The sequence below is a fragment of the Siniperca chuatsi genome, linkage group LG3 (genome assembly GCF_020085105.1).
Source record: "Siniperca chuatsi isolate FFG_IHB_CAS linkage group LG3, ASM2008510v1, whole genome shotgun sequence".
NCBI classification, from domain to species: Eukaryota; Metazoa; Chordata; class Actinopteri; order Centrarchiformes; family Sinipercidae; genus Siniperca; species Siniperca chuatsi.
This window is the reverse complement of record NC_058044.1, coordinates 31,454,706-31,478,998: the sequence shown is the minus strand read 5'-3', so window position 1 is coordinate 31,478,998 and position 24,293 is coordinate 31,454,706. Positions and strand designations below refer to the sequence as shown.

The following is a 24,293-nucleotide window of genomic DNA, read 5'->3' as shown; positions in this document are numbered from 1 at the left end:
TTGGAATACAGTATGCACCATGAAAGCACAATATCAGCTAAAATGGTCTTTAAAACTAAAAAAGGGCCAATGTCCAAGCCAGGATATCAAGATGAGGTCATAACGCAGCACCCACCTGAAGGCCCTTATCATGTCAGGTATATTCTGTGCTTCAGTAGTCCATAATCCACCAAAAGGTTTGAGTCAATCACTTTGCACACAGTGAACCTGGGGCTTTTGGGGGCCCCTGTGGGTCTGGGGCCCTGGGGAAGTTGCCTCTTTTCCCTTGTTGGTAATCCAGTCTTGTCTGTTTCTCTCCACATGTTGAACATCAGTCCAATCTTCACAGGAGTTAGCTTGATTTGATTGTTGTTGATTTGACACAAATTGGGATTTTTCACTTTTACAAAGCTGGCTTAAAGTTTATCAGGAGCTGTTGTTTTAACAACAAGTTATTGAGTCCAAACCTGTAAAAGGGCAGCAAAATATAGACAGATGAATGATTATATATGATAATATGTAAATTATTGTGAAAATAATCTAAATCTATTGGTGTCGTTATCACAAAAATATCTATACATAGGTTAGGGAGCAAAAGAAAAACATTCATCCTCTCTGACTGTTGTCAGACTAAAGACCCTTTCCTGTAGACGGTGATTTCCAGGGAAATGAATTTGCATGTCATTTAAAAACATATACACATACAAGGTAAAATTTTACTCTGCTGAAGTTCAGTATATCTGAAGCTCGGTACAGCCAATCACAATATGTCACACCAGGCAACAGCTACATGGCACAGTAACAACAAAGGTGTATCACCTTATTTTTTAGCAGCCAGTGCTCTTCGATAAAGTCCATAAAAACTACACTCAGATATTGGCACTTTGGACAGTTAGCAGTAAAATGTGAACACATTGTCCCGATGCTTTCAGTCCACAAAGGTGCGTACATAGACTATAGCCTGTGACTCCAATAAGTTAAAGCATATTTCCATGGTAAAAAGTGGACCAGCTGTTGGTTTGCCTCAGCCCCGCTCTCTGTAGATTTTATGACGTCAGACTCGATTCATCTCAGCAGGCCGTGGCTACAGAGCCTTCTGACAGTGTGTCTGGGCTGCTCTCTCCCCAGTCCTCTGACACATAGTTAAAAATAGGGCCTTAATAAAACCAGAACATGTAATATAGTGACATTTGATGGGGATTTGTCTTTTAAAAACTAAAATGTAGGAAATGGTGCATCATGTATGAGTTGAACACAGTTGGATTGAAACAGACAATTTTAGTTAAATTTGAGTCTGTTTTATTAATTATAGTTAAATGATATAAGTCAGATTCATTACTGTTTGCTGGAATTGTTACATCCAAACTGATCTCTTAAATTTAATCTGAACTATGATAGATTTTGTCAGGTTTCAGTTCATAATAAGAATATGTTTAAGAGTGAGAGTGTGATTTAAATTAACTGTGTACAAGATTATCAAAATCAAACATTGAACTGTATTAGAAGAACAAAGTTAGCTGGATAAGAATTAACAGGATCTTTTTAGCTAGCTAACATCATGTTGTGCTGGATTAGTTAAACCATGTTTAAAGAACAGGGCCCAAGCTTGAGCCATCAACTCCTGGGAAAAATATCAGGATCTCTTCTGCTTTCTAAATTTTTCACTTACTTTAACTGCCATTTGTTGAATTTGGCTTTCCAGCAGCTTTTTTTTCTGGGCGGGCAGCATACATTCAGCTCATTTGAACTTGTCAGTGAAGAGTGACTGTTTTTCTATTGGGTGCAGTGGTTGTGGGTGGGTGGGAGATCAGTGAGAACCACTGGGATTCAACCAGATGGACTTGTGAACCAAGGCAATGAGTTTAGAGAAGTTGAAAGAGCTACAGAGTTGAGTGTTGACTCAATTTTAATACCAAAAATATCGCTTAATGGAGCTTTACGTCTAACCCTTTGGTAGATCTAGTGTATGACTGCTGTTGTTGTACGATAGCATGGTAGAACCAGAGACATATTTTTAAATTTTCAGTCAGCAAAACTCTTGATTCAGAACTAAATACTAGTTGAATTATTCACTGAATTCCTGCAAATATTATCTTGCACTTTCCCCATGTCTCTGCTCCTAGCATGACCTTACTGTTGTCATTTAATGTTTTTTTTTTTCCTTGTTTACACTATTGCAGTCAAAGTGGATGATTAATGTTATAATGTCAATGGCGGGTTCAGTTCAGAAAAAACAGAAAATTCAAGCGCTCACAACCCTTTGGCATATGAAAAGCATCATATTTGAATTATGAAACAAAAATGTAGCAATGATTACTCAGTCAATGACAAATGAGTTGCTGATATTATACAGTATTTGCAACCAATCAAATCAAAGTGAACTGAGCCCAGGCCTGGTTATTAGTCACATTTTTACAGCACATAATATACAGAGTATTTTACATGTTATTAGCCTCCATTAATCGCTACATAATACACAAGGTTCGCTAATGACAAGCCTGCTTGATTTACTAGGACACAAAATACCGCACACCATTAGCAACAATTTCACCGCCTTTTCGTCCTACCATTACATCATTAATGTAAAAGCTCTTCCTGCTGTATTGTCTCTTCTCCTTTTCAAGAGTTAATCAGTAAATGTAGGCTCTTTAAAAGATACAAAAAAATCTGGTGATATGATACCACTGGACTGGTTGCACAAAGATAGATTATACTTGTCTACAGATTTAGGTCAGTCTTGGATTTGCTCTGATGTAAGTTCGTGAGACAGTTTCGCAAAAATGACTGAATAATTATTTCAAGCTTAAAATCATTCCAGCATTCTCTAAATGATGCTGTGTTTATGTTATGTGGACTGATTAAGTTCTTTTTCTAACTTTGTTGGGTGTTTCACTAAGGGAGATATAGACCACTCCTGCCATAAAGCATGTTTACCAGGGTAGGGATTGTTATGCAGACCCTAATGCACTGGCCTCCAGCACTGTCTCGGCAGGCTAAGGATGGCCAAAAGATGTCTAGCCTTTAAAATGTGGGCCATCACAGATCATTAACCACTCTGATTTCATCCCAGAGCACAGGGTTAGGTGACCCTTAGTCCAACTGTTGACCTGTCTCCTCTAGGATTTCCGCCTGGTATGCAGATAGCAGTGTAACATCCTTCAGAGAGCACACTGACTGTGCTGCATATCTGTGCATCCTCTGAGGGGGGAAGCTGAGATGGAACAGCAGTTAGGGTGAAGGCGAGCCACTGAAGGCTCAACCACTGGGGGTTCGGCAAGCCCCAGCTCATCCATCCTGTGATTCTCCAGCTTTGAGTAGCCCTTGATGGGAATCTCTTGAAAGCACTGGACCAGCAACGGCTCATTTCTTTCACACAGGTGGGAACTTCTGGCAACACTTGCTTTGTTGATGGTAGAGCTGTAGGGCTTTTCCATTGGCACTTTTGGCCAATGTCATGTTTGGCCAAGTCAAACTATGCCGCTCTGATTTGCGTTTCCATTACCAGTTTCAAACGCGCTGAGCTGGGCTGAGCTGCGTCCGAGATGGTCCTTCTCCAGAGTCGGGCCAAAGTGCGCCCGACCTCCTCCAAGCGGGTTGCGGTGACGTTAGATGCTTCATCGGCTAAAGGTCTGTGTACACAGAGCAGAGAGGCTGGGGACAGGACGAATTGTGTCACACAAAATCCAGACAGAGTGGCTCCTTACCGCAGGGTTGTGCGGAGGTGTGGCCGTGTTTATTTGTGCTGCAATGAAACAATCAGAAAATAACATTTTGTTTCTCTGATTCACTACTTTGTTCTCTCTAATGCCACTCCCTCTCTTCATTTACTCTAATGCTTGCTCGACCACCACTGCTCCCTCTCTCGGGCTCGCTCGCTCAAGACACACCTTCAAGCGGGTGGCCCTGATGTAATGGAGATGCAAATCCCTGCCGCGCTGGGCTGACGTGCCGAGTCAAACCAGCACATATGTATGGAAAAGGGCTACTGGTGGAAGGCTCTTACCATTGTAGAAGTATTGTGCCGCAACCTGGGCTGCCAGCCATTTTATGCCCAATTTGGATGCAGCCCGTTTGCAAACTATAGGTTGTTTTAAACTGGGGCGAAAGCATCAGTTGCATTGGGGGGTCTGGACTGTTGGGCAGGAAAGGTGGAGTCATCTCTCTTTGTCCACATCATCCATTTCAAGGAGGCCAGAATTAGCATCACCCTGTTAGCCACCCAGCTTGACCTTGAGGAGCTCCTCGAATAGTGGTTTAATGTCTGGGGATTTTGCATCCATCATGCCCGCCCAGCTCAGAATAGCCTTTGCTTTTAGAGTGGCTCCTTACAGGAAAGGCATGACGCATGGCACAGGTGGGATGCAGCCTTTTTTACTATCGGCTCCGACCCTTTTGCAGGAGTGGCAGCCCGTAGATATAGTGACTGGAAAGGACGAGAGAAGTATTTTGCCACGCTAGGCTCATCACAACACAGTAGTGTGTTTGTTGATAGCACTTGCATACAGGGTTTAGCCCAAGCTAGCACAAAAACTGTAAGAGTCAGGTTAGTTGACACATTAGTGAAGAACACTCATCGTAACACATTAGCCCAAAGATATAACATTATACAAGCACAAGCTACACCGCTAAACACAAAAAAACTACAGGGTAGCCAGAGGAACAGCTTGCCTTGATGTGGACACTGCTCTGATTTCATTTGTGTAACTTTAATAGCAAAGTACACTTCTTGCAAAGAAATTACTCAGCACAATCTGGGAACTGCATTTCGAGATGCATTCCTTAGCAGGTCATCTGTTAAAGGAGGGAGCTAAGTGTAGTTTCTCATGGGAAGACAGCGAGAATGACTTTGGAGAGGCTGGCTGACCATGGTGGGACCCCCAGCATGGTTCGACTGGTCTGTCACTGACAGACGTGGTGTCATGGGAGCGTCCAAGGCAATTAGTGAAAACACAGAATGAGGTTAGAAAAAGAGCACTTATTTTACAGAGTTGTTACTTTCCTACTATTCTGCAGGTATTTAACCTCTTAAGGGTCATTTGTCATTCTTAAGACATATTTTGGAAATGGTTATGTAATTTGTTAGCATTATTGTAGGTAAAGGAGAAAGTGTTTGGTTGGTACTGTTGGTAAGTATTCTCTCATTAAAGAGAAAGCACTAAAGTATTAAAGACAGTACCTAAAATGTGTTTTTACAATTGGTAACACACATTTGTCTATACTGAGTTCACTTTTTCAAAACTGTTCAGAGAGCTCTTTTTACCGACATGCAACTCAGCACAACAGTTAATATAACATCGAAAATGCACTAATTCAACCAAAACACTTCATACACATCTCAGGATCATTTTGTTACTCATTACACTATAACCTAAAAAAGACTACCAACAGGTAGTATTACAGTATGTATCACAATTGTCTCTTAAGTATCTTTAATTTATTTATAAATAAACCATGATTCCATAACAACAAAAATAAGGTCACTTCTTTATTGCATAGATTGTGCTACCTTATAGTAAATGTCACAGAAATTAATCAGAAATGCTGCAACAGGCTTCAATAGGCTTTTTTTGTTGCCATTTTTGCACAGAGTAATTCCAAGTGCACAAAATGAAACTAACAAAACTTGAATACTACATATTCACTATACAAACAACAGTGCTGGTCAACCCTGCCTTCTGCATTTGGCCAAAAGTTCTCATCCACATCACCTTATGTCTCTATGTCTCTCTTCCAATCCACCTGGAAAAGGATCTTTTTGCATGTCTGATCAATCCCTGGCAGTCTTCTGCAGACATGTCCAGACATCCAGCATTCATTGTGTCCAAGAGGGACATCTGATCATGTGGCTGGTGGTCATAAACTTTCCACCTCCATGAGGAAAAAAATTCTCTATGGGGTTAAGGAATGGAGAGTAAGGTGGAGGGAAAAGTGAAGCATCCTGGGATGGGCTGTAAACCACTCTGTGACTGGAAGAGTCCCATACAATTACAAAACGTTCTGGATTCCGACTCACCTGTCCCCTTTCCTCACCTGGTACAAGCAGTAAGCGATTTGTTCATTTTTAACAGGGGGGTGGCCCAGTGGTAATATGCAGTTTAACAGACAAAGCTAAACAGTTCCCAGTGTTATTGTTAATTTCTGGTAAGAATTATGAAGAATCTCAGTTTTTAAGAATTTCTGCACTTATTTCCCCCTGGATATTAACAGTTACTTATAAACTCCCCCAACCTACACCATATATAATATAATGATAATAATAATTATAATATAGTATAATGAGCTGCTAAAATGTCTCAGGTGTGTGTCTTAGTCCCTTCCATGGGTGGATCAGTGGACATCTCCTAGCCTAACTCAATAATATATAAGTAGTACTATGCAAACTAACTACATAGAAAATTAATCACAAAAGCAAAAATATATTGAAAATATTATCAAGGAATAAAGTAAAAAAAAAAATTTACATTCATATAGTAACAAAAGACCATCGATATAAGATCAAGCTGAATCTTAGACTGGTCAAAGTAAGTTCCATTCCCCTTATAATTAGTAAGAAATTACATAACCCTTTCCAAAAAATGTCCTAAGAAAAGAGAGTTACATACCAGAAAATAATTTAGAAAATGTACAAGATATTAACCGGAAATTCAGGGACCCAAAAAAGGTATTTGTCTCATCTCGAGGCACAAGTTTTCTGTTGAAACAAAGCTTAATAGCATAAAGTGACTCTTTGGTCAGCAAAATAGTTAGAAAGATTATTTGTTATATACTTGTATATAAGCACCAGTCAGTGTCACTTTGTAACTTTGTGCAACCAGCTCCTGGGCTGGTCATGTGGGACAAACTAGAGCAGGTACTAGTTAAGTTGAAAACATACTAGAATTTTAAGCATATAAAGCAAATGTAGTTACCTTAAAACATGCTGTAGCCTTGTGAACCCAAACTGAATATATTTTGTGAGGCAGGATGCTCCCACCGTCACTATCATGGTCACCAATCCCTGGCTATTAAACATATGCCATGTGGTTTTCATAGATACAGATGGATACACAACAATCAATTCATTTATAAAGTTATTTGTAGGCAGTTAGACTGGCAGTAGGATGCCCCAGCACCATCTGCCAGAATACTATACTACTTTCTTCAAAACAGATTTAACACTGTTAAAGCTTCTTCTTCCGGCTGCTCCCCATAGGGGTCGCCACAGCGGATCATCTGTTTCCATCTCGCTGGCAAACCGGGCCCCACCCAACCCGGCATGGAGATGTGATTATCCGCGTATTTGATTTGGCATAGGCTTTTTATGCCGAAAGTGTCCTTCCTGACACAACCCTCCCCAACAAACACTGTTAAATACCTAGTTGTAATTTTAGCAGCTTTACAAACCATTCTAAATATATTTGATATGATTCTAAGGTGACCATAGTATGCATAATATTTGACAAATAGTTCATTAAAAATTCAAAAGTGAAGTTATTTCTTATATCAGTATAGAAATGAGGGTGGTACATACCAGCAGTGAAGCTAGCTTAGAGGAATGATTACTCGTGTCAGCGATGCAGTCAAATAGTTTGACTGTGATGGGATGGGTGAGTTGTTAATACTGTATGTCTATCGATGGTTGGGCTTTGATGGCATTTTATGGAATCTGAATCCAAAGATAGAATGAGCTTATTGAATTTGAATCCTTTCAAATCCCTTATCGAATCTAATTTGGCTGAGTTTTCAACATTTGTAAATGAAGTTAAAAAGAACTAAAATTCTGCACTGGAGATTTGAGTAGCAGCCTATTTAATGCTTATAACCTGTAGCTACAACTGGAAAACACGTATCTAATACACTGAAATAACAGGTGTAGCCTACTGACTCATGCACACCTTTTTATTCACAAGCTACCTAATCCAAATACCAGAAGTTCTGATTCAGAAATATTAAGTTTAAGTCTTATATTGCTTATATGATATGAATGAAATACTAGGGATTTCTGAGGGATTTCGACAACTAATACTGACATGACACAGCTAGATCCTTTCTCTAGAGACCTGCCAATCTGTTGAGTGATATTACAGAGTGGTGCCTCTTTTACCTTAGAAATGACCTTTGGCCTGTTTCCCTATCGATTTGTTTGCCCATACCTTAACTTATCACAATGTTAACCTTAACGCCAACCTGTCATCTTCTGCGATATTTGACCTCAACCCAACCTTAGCCCTAACTCTAACCAGTCATTTCTGCAAAGCAAAAGCATAATTTAACTTTAAACTTAAAGGAAAACTATGGTTCAATATAATTTGGGATTTGTTTTTGTTGTTTGGCCATCAGTTCTATCAGTAATACGTTGGAACATGGTGAAGAAACAAGAGCGGTCAGATGATCACACAGGTTGTAAACAAACCCCTGGGTTAGTCAGACGAGAAAATGAAGGCAAATGGTGAAATGATTACCCAAACTGTCTGTTGTAAACATCATCACAGTTTACAGAACCACCTCTGTTTCAAGTTATTGTACATGCTGGAGGTGTTCCCTTTCAGTTGGCTTGTTTACAACCTCTCTGATCATCTGACTACTTGTTTTTGTTGCTGTCACTTGATTCAAAGATCTCAGTTATTTTTGTGAGTACAATGTTACCATAACCGAAAAAAGCCAGTGGCCAGTTCTACGGAAAACGCTATTTGAAGGGAAAACAGACCTTCATACAGAAATGGCTTGCAGAGAGCACATTAACCAGACAACAGCCAAGCTTTATTTGAGCCTTTTGGCAAGTACGCCTGCTGGCGACGTTTGACATTTCAACTGGCAAAAACATGCCTGGCTGATACATGGATGTTCTTTGCTAATAAAAAAGGGCAAAGAGAGAGAAATGATTCGCTAAGAGATTTGTAATTTATCAACCAAGAACCGGCTATCAGAACCCAACCCTATATCTATGGTTCTATAAAGACATATCATGTGATTCTGACTCAGACATATTACTCAACATTCTTATTTCCATGGTTATTCAGCAGGTTGAGCTTAGCCGCTAAGACATGTTAAAGCTAATCCTATCTAATACTGATGAGTTTGCTGCTAAAACAAGAGAAGCATTCCAGCTGTGTGTATTCTGTTTATGCTAATAAATATATATATAACAGCCACTGTGTTCATGTAGAAATGCGGTGAACCTGGCGGTGTTAAAGTTGAACGAGCAGGGGCTACTGGACAAACTGAAAAACAAGTGGTGGTATGACAAGGGAGAATGCGGCAGCGGAGGAGGGGAGAGCAAGGTTAATACACACACACACACACACACACACACACACACACACACTCACTCTAAAACACCCAAAAACACACAAACACGAAGGTGACATTGGGTTATCAGGTGTAAAAAAAAAAAAAAATCTAAAGAAGCAGTACAGTTATAACGCCACATGTGAAAACAAAAGGTAACAATTAGCTATGCCAAGCTCTAGGCTTTCACAGAAATATAAGAACAAACGAATACTCATAGATGTTACATAGAGATACTAGATTTCGCAGTTGCTGACAAGCACCACCAACAGGTAGCGTTGTAGTCTGTGCTGCTTCTTCCACCGATGTGTTGCACCCTGTTTGGTTGAGGTCAGGGTTAGGGCAGGCTTCAGGGGCAAGGCCAGGGTCAGTTGACCTCACACCAGATGGCAGCAACATTGCAGGAGGAGGGCTGTCGATAAAGAGTTTGTGCAAACTGGCCAAACTCTGTTTATCAATGGCTCTGGCCTGGAGGAATACTGTTGCTGAATAAGCAGAAAGGCTTTTCACTGCAGCGCCTCTCATTCTCTGTTTCAGGGGCCAAGCAGAGGGGCCCTGACATCACAGGACTTCATTTTAAACAGCTTTGTTCAATTAATTGTCCATTTAGCATTTGACAATAGATGGAGCGATAACTTAAATATTTACTCTCAAACTCTGTCCTGCAAAAGGAACTAATCACAAGTAATGAGCCAAGCGTTAATGTTGTATCATTCATGACAAATGTCGTTCCTGCAAATATCAAACATTAGTGGGCCCCGTCTTGGTTGCTAGACCAGAGTGTGAGAACCGCTGCCCCACTAATAACATAAGATAACATTGATAATGATGTTATTTATGTTATTCCCATTGAAGAGTACCAGTTAACCTTGCCGTATTGAAACTGAATGAGCAAGGGACCCTAGACAAGATGAAAAACAAGTGGTGGTACGATAAAGGAGAGTGTGGCTTCAAGGACTCCACCAATAAGGTTAGTTGTATATGTCTGTGGATCAATCAAACACACTGTTCACACACTCAACATGCACAGTAATCTTGGTTCTGCATGTATCAGGAAAAGAAAGAATATCTGTACTTAAAGATTACAGTAGTCTTATATGTCTGTGTGTACGGCTGCATGTAATGTCGAGGACACCCTCAGGTTAAAACTGTCAAACGCTAATGAGAATTAAAACAAGCGCTGTCCTGAAATCAGTGGAACTTCTCAGAACCATTAAATCCACTGTGTATTCAGTTATTCTGTCTGTCTGTTTTAACACAAGTTAAAGTCTGTCTGTCTGTCTGTCTGTCTGTCTGTCTGAAACCCTATTTAGACATAATTAGTTTTCAAGGTATTGTCTGTAAAGTGAAGATCTATTTACAATAATCACTCATATACACAGAAACGGTGATACGTTGTTACATGGGACAATGAAAGGGATAGCCATGTCTTTAGGTGAAGGACTTGTAGGCAGGTTGGCTTGTTGAGTCAAGACGGTTTAGGCATGGGGGGTCTCTGCTCCGCCAAAGGCCGCACTCAGACCCTTCAGAGGGAGCTGGCCTCTTTGAGGGGATGCACAGTTCTCAACCTTGAACAGCCCGCAGACCTTCCAGGAGGTGGCGTGTTCACTCCGGTTGAAGCACCTGTATTATATGTTTTAAGTTTAGATTTGTTTAGATCTTTTTATTTATACGTTTCCTCGTTTACATTTCCCCCAAGCTTGTCCTCTTGATACTGAGAGGACATACCGGAGGGCCACCAATCCAGATACTGTATATAGTGGCGTTGTCAGGGAAGTGGAAAGAAATTATGGGAAGAGAGTAAGAGAGGGGACAAAAGGGAGAGCTATGGCTGTGTATGAAATTATGTGCGTGTAACATCCTAAAAGAGAGAGGAAAAAATAAATACAAATCATTTGATTGCTGGTTAGAGAGGCATGACGAAGGCAATAGAACTAGAGTCAAGGCAATCTTTAAGCGCATGGTTACACAAGCAACAGTCATATTTCTGACCAAAATGAGTTCTCTCCGGTGAAATCGCCATGATCAGGGGAAATCTGTGTGGAGCTTTCACATGCAGTGCAACTTTGGTGACTTGCCAGATTGCGACCATGACCAATTGCAAATAGTTTGACAGTGCAGCGCAGCTTGCCAGCCACAGTAGTTTGCTAACTACCCCCACAAGTAGTCATTATGTCACCAAGCTCTCAGCGCGACCCATTTCAAAGACAAAGACTCAAATGAATTTTTCATGCACTGGTCAATTTTAAGATTTTGGGATATTTTGCTTCCATAACATGTCTTCTTTCAGACTAGTGTAAAGAAATGCAAATGTCCAAAATACACATTTAGGTGTTTATTTTAGTTCAGATTTCTGTTCTGGAAAAGTATGCAAAAAATGCGTATTTAATTGCATGATGCCTTATTTGCATATTTTAAGATTTCTCAATTTCAGAAATCTTGTAATACAAAAATAAGTTTCTTAATATAAGCAATGAACAGGGGAAGTTTCATGGTGATATCTATTAGTTAAAATAGTTTACCCTCACCTGTAGTGTCTTGCAAAATGTATGGAATTTAATATGTAATCTTTAAAGGCCTTTTTTTCAAAATGAGTTTTTTTCTCATACTCTGAGCCAGAAATTGCCACTTCAGTAGCACTTACATACACCTAACTTCCCAGTTTTATTTCTATCTATATTCTGAAGGTTTTTACCAAGGGCATTGTTCATATATCTTTCATAGCCTGATTTATAAAACATTTTATTCCTAAAATATGGCGATTGATTTTTCTGATTTATGGAGTGATAAAAAGAGATAAAGATCCCCTCTGTAAAAAACCTTTGACTCTAATATGTCAACAAATGAAACAAGAATTTTGAACCTGGCTTTAAAGGGGAAAAAAAGAGAATCACCACTTTTCTACATTTGTCATTGTGTATAAAAATCATGGGAGGGTGTTTGCTACATATTGTGAAATCTTATTTTTTTGGCTGACATAAAGGAGAAACCTGCTTCACAAAGGTGTGTGATCGGGAAGAGCAGTAAAGTCCTCACTGCAAGCTGATAGAGAGAGGGGATACTCAGCTTTAATGAGTAGAGGGAGGCTGCTGAACTGAATGAGCTGTCAGCACCTCACAGACCAAACTGACACAATAATTACACATAGGTGTACAAAACAACACATGTAAGCAGCCCATGAGCCATGAACCATAAACACTGTGCCTGCTGCCTGAGCTGTAATGCAATAAATAGTCTGCAATGTTAAATCAAGTTCATGTTCAAGGTTTTTTTATTAGTACTAGGCTGGTGGAATTAATCTCAGTGCAGATGGAATGGCTGTGACAGTACACCACATACAACTTCAGTGCCGTTAACTATAGTGACGGCAGCCTCTGGACTCCAGATGTTGGAGGGTAAAGTGCAGTGCCAGGTTGACTGCATCATCTGTGGATCGGTTTGGGCGATATGCAAATCGTCGTGGGTCCATCAGGGGCGATGTTACTGATTTAATGTGTGCCAGGACTATGCACTCGAGTGCCTTCCTAGCCACTGATGTCAAGCCTGTAATCATTGAGCCCAGATATTTTTGCTGCTTTGAGAATGGGGAAAATGGTGGAGTTTTTGAAGGGAGCTGGGACTTTTGTTGCCTGAGTGAGGAGTTATAGATGCCCGTGAAGATTGTCTGAGCAGTGGCTTAGTAAGGCTGGGCTTAGATGATCTGGGCCTGCTGCTTTGTTTTTGTCCAGCTTACGAAACACCCTTCTCACTGTATTTTTGTCAATTGTGAATGGTGATGGTAGGAGAGATGTTGGGAATGGCCATGTGTTTGTAGTGGGCTTCTCAAACCGGGCAAAAAGAGTGTTCAACCTGTCTGGTAGTTCAGGGTCTGCATCAGCCGGGGTAGGTGACTTCTTTTTGTAATTGGTCAGTTCTTCAAGACTTTTCCATATTGCCTTGGCATTGTTTGTGACAAATTTGTCCTCCAGTTTTTTGGCATAAGATATTTTTGCTTTCCTTATTGCAGATCTGAGTTCATATTTTGCCGCCTTGTATTTTTCCATGTCCCCACTTTTGAATGCAGTGTTTTTCTTTCTCTGCAATCCAATCAGATCGCGTGAGAACCAGGGTTTAGTGTTGCCATATGAATCAGAAATACTTTATTGATCCACGAGGGGAAACACTTTCGTTCCAGCAGCTCACCGTCACGTCAGTGCACACAGGAATAGAAGCACTAAGCAAAAAATATAATACACTATAATACAGGTCAGATAGATTAAGTACCAAGTGGGTATAAGTATAAAATTAAAATAAGTGTGAAGTACAAAGTGGGTTTACCAGTTGATGATGATAATACGGAATAAAGTAATAGTGCATGAACTGTCAAGTTAGGTGTAGCTTATTAAGATGATTATGAGACGGAGGATATTGCACAGCAGTAATAGGAGTATGAATAAATATCAATAGTTAGGGAATTTTAAACTGAAAAGAGTATATTGCACAGCAGTATTAACACATGTGACACACATATGATGTCACAGATTTAATAGGTATGCAGATGTTCTCGCAAAAGTCTATGTATGATGCATTCATTGTGTGAAGTGTGGGCTGGAGGCTGACCCAGCATGGATGAAAGTAAGGGAAAAAGCCCTGGCCATACTGTTACTATTCTAATGACCATATGTTGATGTTAACGTAGGCTGCAGGCTATGTGCCAGCCCCCTTGAGCATTAGAGCACTGATAAACTAGCTTTTAACTAGCAAGAGCACGCTGGCTACAACGTGTATCCTGCAGAGACTGCCAGCTAGCAAACCTGGTTGTAATGCAGGTTCCTAAAATATTCAAAGAATCAGCTTTGTAGATGTTTTATTAGGAAGGAAATGCATTGTGTTTATCCATGACCCACTGTTTTCTTAAGAAACAGTGAATGCAAACAGAACTGTGTTGGTTGAAGGCCTCAGTATGCTTCAAACAAAATATATTGTACAACATGTTTTCTGACCATGTCTAAAGGCAAAAGTGTTTATATGAATTGTACAAATGGGGATAATGTTGCCTTGTCTGATTATCGGATTATAGTCTGTGTCCGAACGTTAGAAAAATAGCTCGAAGCATTTTTCTCCTCAGGGTACATACTAGACTTATATGGTGCACTACAATAAAAAAAAAAAATCTTTTTGGTTGATCTTGTTTTTGCTGATCTCCAGTGGTTTAACCTTGCTGCAGTGATGTACAGGTGTTCTCCAGGACCCTGTGACATCACTGCTGGGCGTGGTTACAGGTGCAACACCCAGCCACACCCATCAGTGCTGTGATCAAAGGTGAAACAGAACTATATTATTTATTATTAATGACACTGCAGGTGCGCTCACGTTCACTTTGACCAAATAAAGTGGTTTAGATCATCTGGAAAAACTGTTGGCATCGCCTTAGCGATGTAGCTGCATTCCGGGATTTCAGCAATTACTTTGAGAACAATGTTATCAGACCTCATAGAAATGATGGCCAGAGCAGTTTGTAGAGAGAACTTGAAAGTCACATTGGATGGTACTGAGTAATTTACTAACTTTTTCACGATGGTCAGTATCTACAAACACACACACATGTTTACAGTACATACAAAGGTACACACTGATTTACACAAATTGGTAAAGGGAAAGAATGTTTTGAATGTGTGCAGGTCAGGTTTAATATAGTTGTCTGTGACTTTGTGCTGTCCTAATCTAAAGCTCTCATATGTATTTATGATGAGTTAACTGCGTGCAGATGACAGCTTACCCTAAAACTTCAATTAAAAGCAAAGCTCCAATTATACACCAATCTCTTTTACTGGCCAGGTGTGGCTCCACGTTTTGACAAACGCAGGTCTCAATGAGATGCCGGGTCTGGTTTTTATAGAGGTTCTTTGGATGTATAAGACCTCTTAAAGCCCACTGGGTCGCCTGCTTGAGCTAGTTCTAGGCTGCTTAGATTGTGCATACAAATAGAAATGTCAATATGGACATGCTACATACTGTTAGGTATCGGTTATATTCTCCACAATGCAATCATTCAGTTCATTTTACGGAAACCATGAGCACAAAAGTATAATTCATTCAGATTTACTGGCATGGTAAGAGAGACGAAAAAAAAGTGGTGACAACCTACCTTTGAGGCGATCATAAAGTCAGAATATGCGTCCATTCCTCGATTATTTACCATACTTCCCATCTTTGCTGAGTACGAGTTTTGTGCAAAAGGAATTAAAGGCCTGTCCCAATTGGCCGGTTGAGTTCAGTGATTGAAGCAAATAAAAGCCTGGGCTATTAATTGAAGTTTTACGGTAGTTCAGTCTTATGCTGTGGTTCACTGGTAGTGTGTCAGTCATTAAAGTTAACTGTTAACATAAAAACATCCTACTAACACTTTTCTTTGGGTGGCTGCCCTCTTTTTATCCCGTGTGTGTGTTTTGTGTGTTTATTTTGTGTGTTTATTTTGTGTGTGTGTGTGTGTGTGTGTGTACTAGGAGAAGACCAGTGCTCTGTCTCTTAGTAATGTAGCAGGAGTCTTCTACATCCTGGTTGGCGGTCTGGGTCTGGCCATGATGGTAGCACTGGTAGAGTTCTGCTACAAGAGCCGTGCTGAGGCCAAAAAAATGAAGGTATGTTGTCTTTTCAAAAAACTGTTTTAATTTTAATTCACTTTCTATCTTAAATATACTTAGTATTATTGCAATATTATTGGTATCAAATCTGCTATATGTAGGATTCTCACTAAAAACATACTATCTGAATTTGTGTGAGGAGTAATGTTACAAGACAAATGAACTAATGCCTTCCAGTCAGAAACCAGAAAAGCCAAAAACCTGTGTGGTTAATGTGATGTGTATTGTAGTATTTCCATATGTGTGAAAGTCATACCTCATAGAAATGAATTCAATGTAATGTAAGAAATAATATGCCAGTGTTTTTTATTTGATACTATCCATGTAGTAAGGTAACACTCAGGTAGTTTATTAGGTATACCGTTATGGTCATTTCCAAAGTTGTAGTTTGTGGTGCTGTTGAATTGCATTGTGTTATACTATAAACTGAGATGTGTTTGTAATATTTAGTCTATCCTATTTAGATCAATGAGGGTATACAAAGTAATCGAAACACCCCTCAGTATAACACAACCTTAATGCTAGCACAACCTACAGCCTCCAAAATGACCATAAAATTGAATCAACACCTCTGTAAAACAAAAACTGAACATTAGAACCTTCATGTAGGTAGGATTTTTTGCAGGACTGTTGGACTAGACTGCATTAGTTTTTTTAGCTTGGTGGACCTAATAAACTAGCAACTGAGTTTGTATAGGAAATCTGAAATTCACAACTAGGAATCTTAATCCAAATTCATACCAGACGCAAGATGTCAGCAGTGTGTAAGTGCTACAGAAGCATCGGCCTATTCAATCCACATTTTGACCTCCTCTATGAAGTCACTGTCCTCAGAACCAGCTGTCTTTTCAGTAGCACAGCTAAAAGACAGTGGCCGGCACCAGCAACAGTGTCCTTACCAGGCTGACTTTATGTCATAAATACCATCAAAACTATTGATCTATTTAATTGACAAACATTTTTAAGTAGGCCTAAACTATATGAGCAGTATACAGATAGAAAATGACTGTTGGTTTTATTTATTGATTTATTTATCTTTGTCTCTGTTGGCAAATGTCTAATGGTATTGATTACATGCCAGACACTGTGAATGGCATAATGGCAGCTTCTACAGTGGAGACACGCAGGACGCGCTGCCCGCTGCCTTTCGGCGCCCATGTCAACCAGCGTGTCGCAAGAAAACACACTGATAATCTATTATAAACGACATAAATTGATATCATATATGATATAAATGATCTGATTCTGATAAATAATATCTGATTGCCAACCCTTTTGCTTTCTCTGCCCCCCCCACGATGAAATATCAAGATCTGCCCATCCACTATATTTATTAGAAATAGCATCACTGCTGTTTGTGATTGTGTTTTTTAAATTAAGTACTTATTCAACATATTTGTCAGTTGTCTCTAAACAGTGAGCGAGAGAGACGAGCAGACATAGGCAGGCCTGTGTGTGTGTGTGTGTGTGTGCGATCCTTTTAACTTCATTGTTGCAGAAGAAGTGACGCCCCGCAGAAACACATAAAAGGCTTTAAGTTATAAATTCATGAGGTTATTATAAAGAGCCGAGGAGCAGGATGGCTTGTGGACTGGCGCGGAGAAATGCACTTCTGGTGTGAACAGCCAGGCTGCCGCTCGCAGGAGAAATGAGCTAGCGCGGCCTCTTGTGTGTCCCGGGGTATCTACCATGTCTGCTGTTGCAGCATAGTAAATGTTACATGATGAATGGTAAAATCATTTTAAAAACTAGTAAAGTAATGTGGAATTCCATGTTGTTCCCTTGTGTGAGATGGGCTGTGTGAATGTGTGTACAAAGGTAGGATGACTTCAGCTAATCTCAGAATCAGAATCAGAAATACTTTATTCCCCGAGGGGAAACTCTTTGTTCCAGCAGCTCACTGTCACGTCAGTGCACACAGGAAGAGAAGCACTGAGCAAAAAATATAATACACTAAAGCAGTTGATTTAGTTCGAAGCCATTTCACAAAGAAAACTTAAAGATATGGTAACATGATCAGTCTAATTAAAGCCTGGCTAAAAAAGTCAAGAAGTTCCTTTATCATGGTCTCACCATGGTGTCATGCTGCTCCCGAGTCAGGGCTGGACTGGCCACCTGGCAGACTGGGCACTTTCCGGTGGGCCCATGTGCCTTTTGGGCCGACACAACTGTCTTTTTTATTTTATTTTTTGTCCGAACGGCCCATAAAACAGGTAGATCGGCCCACTGGGTTTTTTCTGATACTGGCCTGGCCCAGTAACATCTTTAACCCCTCCCCCTGCCTTTGGGCTCAGTGCCAAAATTACACAAAACAAGAGCGAGAGATGCGTCTTTGATTATGCACCAGTGTGGCTGACTGACCCAGGCCAGATATAATACCCATGTGGTCAGGTATTATATATGTCAGCCTCTCTTTGGTCCAGTTGATTCTAACTTTACCTGGGCCCCGCCCCTTTCCCATCTTACGTGGTGACATCACATGGATAACCAGGAGTGGAGCAAGATGGAAAAAACATAAAGGTGGTGCTGAAAAGCTGAGAGAGATGAGGGTGAAGTCCCTTGAGGCTGATGCAGCCAAATGTTTTAAAATAGCAAATTATTCATTCAATAAGGAGAGGGAGGCACAATGCCACGTAGAATTATTATTTTTTAAATAGTAGAATAGTAATTGTAGTGTTAATATTAATACATTAGTAATAATAGGAATGACAGCTATAGGAAAAATAATGTCAGCATCAGTAACAGAGCCAATAACAACAACTGTAGTAGCAGCTGTTGAGCTATTCATGGTGCCATTACCTGTCAATCATCTCAGCCTAGTGAGTCTGAAGCAGAGAGAGCAGCCCAGGGAGCCCAGCGACACCACGTCAACTGTTAGTCAAGGTTCTGCAGCTGAAGAAAGACAGAAGACAACAGGGACAAGATAAGCAGGGTTTGGGTTTGAAGTGCCTGTTCACAGCCTGGACATTAAAAAAAGGTTGAACTCGTGCATGAATGGTTCTGATTATTGACAAGCTAGTACTTAGCATTAACGAATTAGAGACAAACCATTTTTCTTGCACAAGGATTTAATGAAGGAATAAAACCTGCAAAAATTAAACAGCTGTATTGTCCAACTGGAATTAATGTTATACTAGTGGTATATAGTATAGATACTAATATATGAAATGATGTGAATATACTAACATTATATAATTAATATATGAATACTATACTGCTAACATTATAGTATTATATTAACATTTTACTAAAGTTATTGTTATAAAAATATAAGTGTGGCTTGGGTTGTGTGGGTTGTGTGGGTGGTGTTCTGCCAGTCCAGGCAAAAAGCGGATGCCAGCTGAACCTGAACCTAACCCTAACCACCGTGGGGGGACGACACCATTCTAACGGGAGGGAACAAGTCCACCACTTAGCAGTAGCTTATTTAAACCATATATTTACATTTATAGGCTACTGTATGGAGTCTATAGTTGGTAAATGTATGTGTTCTAATCGAGGGGTGACAAGCTATTCTGACTATTTAGAAAAACGTCTTTCCCACTTTCCCACTTCTTTTCCTACAGTTACACACAAATTCACCGAAAGCCCCGATGTCCCAGTTTTCCACCAGCACTTAAACACAGCATGCATTTGTGGGTCTGTGTGCAGCTGGAGACCGTGAAAAGAGTCTCAAAACTTGACACGCAAATGTAACCTGATCCGTGCGTATCGGGTGTTTAACGATCTGGAAATAATACAAAAGAATGTACACACAGGAAACGTTTCGAAAGCGAAAATGATCAGATCTGTGAAGTTGAAGTTAAAAATTTGTACGTAAAATATTAATATTTATTCAGGTTGTGATGTGTGCTTTTGTAAAAAGCACGTGGAACACACATCTGTGAGTACCCAAAATGATTCACAAATCGTTTGTGACCATTTTGAGTCCAGTTTCTCTCCATATTACAGCGCCCCCCTTTCTGTCAGATGTTGAATGGCAAATCAGCAGTATTTACTGGAAATGGTTTGGAATTTGGTGCTTCTATCACTGAGATACAGTGTTATTCTAATGATGACAATATATAAAAAAATATATATTTCGCATATTTCCCAGTTTTGTACAGACAAAGAATATTCCTCCCTACAGGCATTCTTGTAGTGTTATTTGAAAAAATGTACTATTACAAATTTTCATTTTCATTTGAAGGTCTCTTTATTCACAGCAGTAAACCTGTGGGAATGACGATAATGACGTGGTGTGCACTGCTTGCAACGGCGCAGAGCTGGGCAGAGCTGGGCGCGGTGCTGGGCGCGGAGCTGGGCGCGGTGCTGGGCAGTGCTGGGCGCGGTGCTGGGCAGTGCTGGGCGCGGTGCTGGCCGCAGTGCTGGGCAGAGCTGGGCGCAGAGCTGGGCGCAGAGCTGGGCAGTGCTGGGCGCGGTGCTGGGCGCAGAGCTGGGCAGTGCTGGGCGCAGAGCTGGGCAGTGCTGGGCGCAGAGCTGGGCGCGGTGCTGGGCGCGGAGCTGGGCAGTGCTGGGCGCGGAGCTGGGCGCGGAGCTGGGCAGTGCTGGGCGCGGAGCTGGGCAGTGCTGGGCGCGGAGCTGGGCAGTGCTGGGCGCGGAGCTGGGCGCGGAGCTGGGCAGTGCTGGGCGCGGAGCTGGGCAGTGCTGGGCGCGGAGCTGGGCAGTGCTGGGCGCGGAGCTGGGCGCGGTGCTGGGCGCAGAGCTGGGCAGTGCTGGGCGCAGAGCTGGGTGCAGACACCCTGGCTCGGCTCCGTCACAGAGAGAAACAGCCCCACCCGGGCGTCTCCTTTCGTGTGTGATTGACCGTCGTTAGTCTAATTACAGCGGACAGGAGGTGCTTCTCGACGTCTGCAGGTCTTTGACAGGTGAAACCAGGGGTGGAGCAGCGATTGTATAAGTGGGGGGGTTCTAGGGATGAGCAGTGACCACCGCAGCCTCCATTCCAGTATCCACCAAAATGTCTATTGTAGCACCGCGCCCTTCACCCAAAGATATTATATTCACAAGCATTCAACATCCCATAGTATTAAGCAATGACTTTAGATTGTTTATGTGTTAAAAAACACACTTTAAACAGTTAGTTACTTATCGGATTACAATTGTTTCACCCCTTTCCTGTCCAGTGAATGAGTGAAAAACATATATCTCCAAATTTGGTGATTTTGAATGTGAATGTTTGTAAAACAAAAAGTGTTCCTTTATGGGTTAAGGAAATTCTTCTACTTTTTAAATTGAATAAACTCTTTAACCCCCCCTCGGATCAGCTGGAAAAGCATCGACACAGAGCTGAAAACAGGCTGTTTCTCTGAGCTCCTGAAAAGTCAACTTTTTAGATACGTGGTTCTCTAATGACAGCGACGCTACAAACATATAATGACCTTATAGACCATGATGCATTGCTGCAGATTAAACTACCCAACAGTTTATAAAGCAGTTAAAATGAGCTCAACCTGAAACAGGAGCGTTTTACTGCGCAGTGCAGGGCTCAACAATAAGGAAGCGGCAAGCAGACCACACAGGCCGCAGTGGAGATTAAGCACGTGCAATAAAACCTTCACGAGTAAAACACAATACTTCATCAATACACCTGTAGAAATTGATATTTTAATCTGCTCTGTCCGCAGTCTGAACCACCGGCGCTATGTTTTACACAAGCACAGCGAGCTAGCTCGGCTAATAGCGAATTGTTCCAAACAAGCTCAAACGAAGCTGCCTACGTAGTCTAACTGTTTAGCTTAGTTTGCCACGCATCTTAAAAACTTAAACTTCCTGCTGGCGGAGACAAAGCAGCCCTCCCCCCTCTGCCAGGTAACTTACCTGCAGCAGAGGGACGAGGCCAGAGCACAGGAGGAAGGACTGGAGCCTGTGTTCTTCAGTCTTTCTAAACCTGATTCAGTATTTTAATGTCAGGAATGTGATTTATTTTTTTATTTTTGTTTCCAGTGAAATATTGAGTTTATATAGTGGCTTTGCTGTTGTAAACATTACTGTTGCTGCTCTAGAAACATTTAGTTAGATTTAAAATATTCAGTTCTAATCCTATTCTGAATTTATTCTTTTTTTAAAGAAGATATTTAAAAAAAAAAAGAAGCAATTCTTTAGTAAAGAAAAGGAACAGATAAGAATAGTATCAATAAAATCCTAACAATGGGGGGTGGGGGGTCATTTTTCTATGAAAGTGACCCCCAGGGGGACGACGTGCCTCGGTGAACGTATTTTTCACCAGCTTGTTCCAAGTGACAAAGAAAAAGGAGACTTGCAGTGCATGTTGTTGGACTTCTGAGCCCAGCAGTGTTTGTTACGTGCACATGCAACGTTTAACAGCTTTGTTGTTTCCGCGGCTGTCACTTGCTTCTGACTGACACGCCCCTGCTGTCCTTTAGTCCTTATTTGATGTTTTCTGAAACTGAATGCTTTGGACAGTACGCAGGGTTTTAGAAATGCCAAGGTCCAAAAACTGAGCTTGCTAGTGGGGTTCAGGGGCAAGCCCCCCCCCAACCCCCCAAGAAAACGTTTTTCCCCCAATCTAAATAGGCTACGTGCATTTTAAGACGTTTGGAGAGCAAAATTTGGATAACAATAGCTTTAAAAGCATGTCAGTGGGCAGCAGCATGAGAATCTGGTTAAATGTTGCAATGAATGATCCACAGTACAATCTGTAAATACAGAACAGGCTACAATGATCACGAAGCGTCTGAAAATGAATGCTGACAATGTTAAATGAAAGTACTCCTTGTTCTCTCTCCCTCTGTATTCACTGCCTGTCCCTCTCTCTGTGGCTCCTCACTGTCTCTCCTGCCAAAGTGTATTCACTAATTTAGTCAAATTATATTCACCTTCTTTGTTCCATCTTTGTGTTTGAGTTTGCATCATTTTGGATTTGAATTGTAGAAATGTCTCCAACACTACATAAATGTAAGCAAAATGTGTGTTGTACAATAATATATTTATATAATAATACTATATTCGAGGGAGTAGGTTTGGTCTCAACATTGGTATGGACACAAGCAGAGGTGGGTAGAGTAGCCAAAAACTGTACTCAAGTAAAAGTACAGTTACTGTAAAAACAAGTCTCAAGTAGAAGTAAAAGTAGTCATCAATGTAACTACTTGTGTTAGAGGGCAAAAGTATTTACTGAAAAAATGACTCGAGTAGTGAGGAACTTAAGAAATAAAAACTAAATAAATAAAAAACACCGGCACCCTTCTGTCTCTTTCCCCAAGTCTTTTATCTGATGTGGATATGACTGGTCCTCAGGTAAAGGTGTATTTCTGGCCACATGCACCCGGACAGTACTCCCAGTCTGTCTCTCTCAAGTGTGATCACACAATATTACATTCTTATCATACTCTATTAAATATACCAATGAGTAAAGGATTTTTAAGATTACATTCTTTTCTTGTTGTCTCCTATATTATAATATCATTTGGTAAATAAATCAGCACATCACATGCATGTGCATAATCGACTGTGTCTGTTGTGTGAAAAAGTAAATATAAAGAGAGTCAACATGTTTCAGTGTGCTTAATCTTCATTAAATGCCTATTAAATACAGCTGTGTTCTCTTCTTCACTTTTACCTGAGGAAGACCATCTGTGGTTGAAACGTCATTTCACTCATGTCCACATGAAATAAAAGTAGTTTGTCTTTTTTCTCGTGTGCATAACTCTGTCTCTTCATCAGCTGCACCAGTGAGGGACTAGTTAAACGCACACACGGCTGAATGTTTCCATGACGGCAGAGAGCAGGAGTAGCAGACGTTCTGAAGCATGATGTACTGTGTGTGTGTGTTATGAAACTTATTAGCATGAACACAACAGACACAGTGGCAGCACGGTTCTCTGATGTTCTGACCTCAGACCGGCGCTCACACTGTAACGTTAACGTTACTCCTGCTGAGGCAGACCTGGGAGCAGCTGACCACCTGCCTCTTAACGGATCCTGAATGCATAAAATGGTAAATAAAGGAAAGGAGCTCGATGGAGGCATCAAAATGGAACGGAGTAGGAGTCACTACTCAAGTAAGAGTACAAAGTATGCTGCAAAACTACTCTGACAAGTACAGTTTACACGAGTAACGGAGTAAATGTAACTCGTTACACCCCAACTCACCCCCACCCCCCAGACTCCCTGTCACTCCGCAGGGGGAGGTGTGTAGAAACAGCTGTTTGGCTTGCAGGGCTCTCTCTCAGCGCTGGCCATTGTTCTGAAACTCCAGCTAAGCAACAGTCACATGTATCTCAGCCAGTAATTTGAAGTAGGAATGATCGAATATGACTTCACTCCAAAGACAGTGAGAACCGGCATCATGATGGACGGCCACTGTTTAACGCGACCTCTGGGGATGAATGGCAGTGAACTACGAGCAGTCCACTAGTAAAGCTCTCTACTTTCCTGTATCACACTTCACATGGATTCAGC

At 41.0% G+C, this 24,293-nt stretch overlaps 1 protein-coding gene across 9 annotated transcripts in view; it reads left to right on the top strand.

The window, feature by feature from the left end:
• The window catches only part of LOC122873249 (glutamate receptor 2-like), a 150,195-nt gene that overhangs the window by 93,458 nt on the left and 32,444 nt on the right, over positions 1-24,293 (top strand). For 5 of the 9 annotated variants that reach the window (XM_044189706.1, XM_044189703.1, XM_044189704.1 and 2 more), the window contains exons 17-18: positions 9,125-9,239; positions 15,732-15,866. In XM_044189706.1, the coding sequence (XP_044045641.1) occupies positions 9,125-9,239; positions 15,732-15,866 (250 nt within the window). Of the gene's footprint in view, positions 1-9,124; positions 9,240-10,101; positions 10,217-15,731; positions 15,867-24,293 lie in introns of those variants that run through there. The other 4 variants (XM_044189705.1, XM_044189701.1, XR_006377387.1 and 1 more) reach the window with 3 other exon arrangements.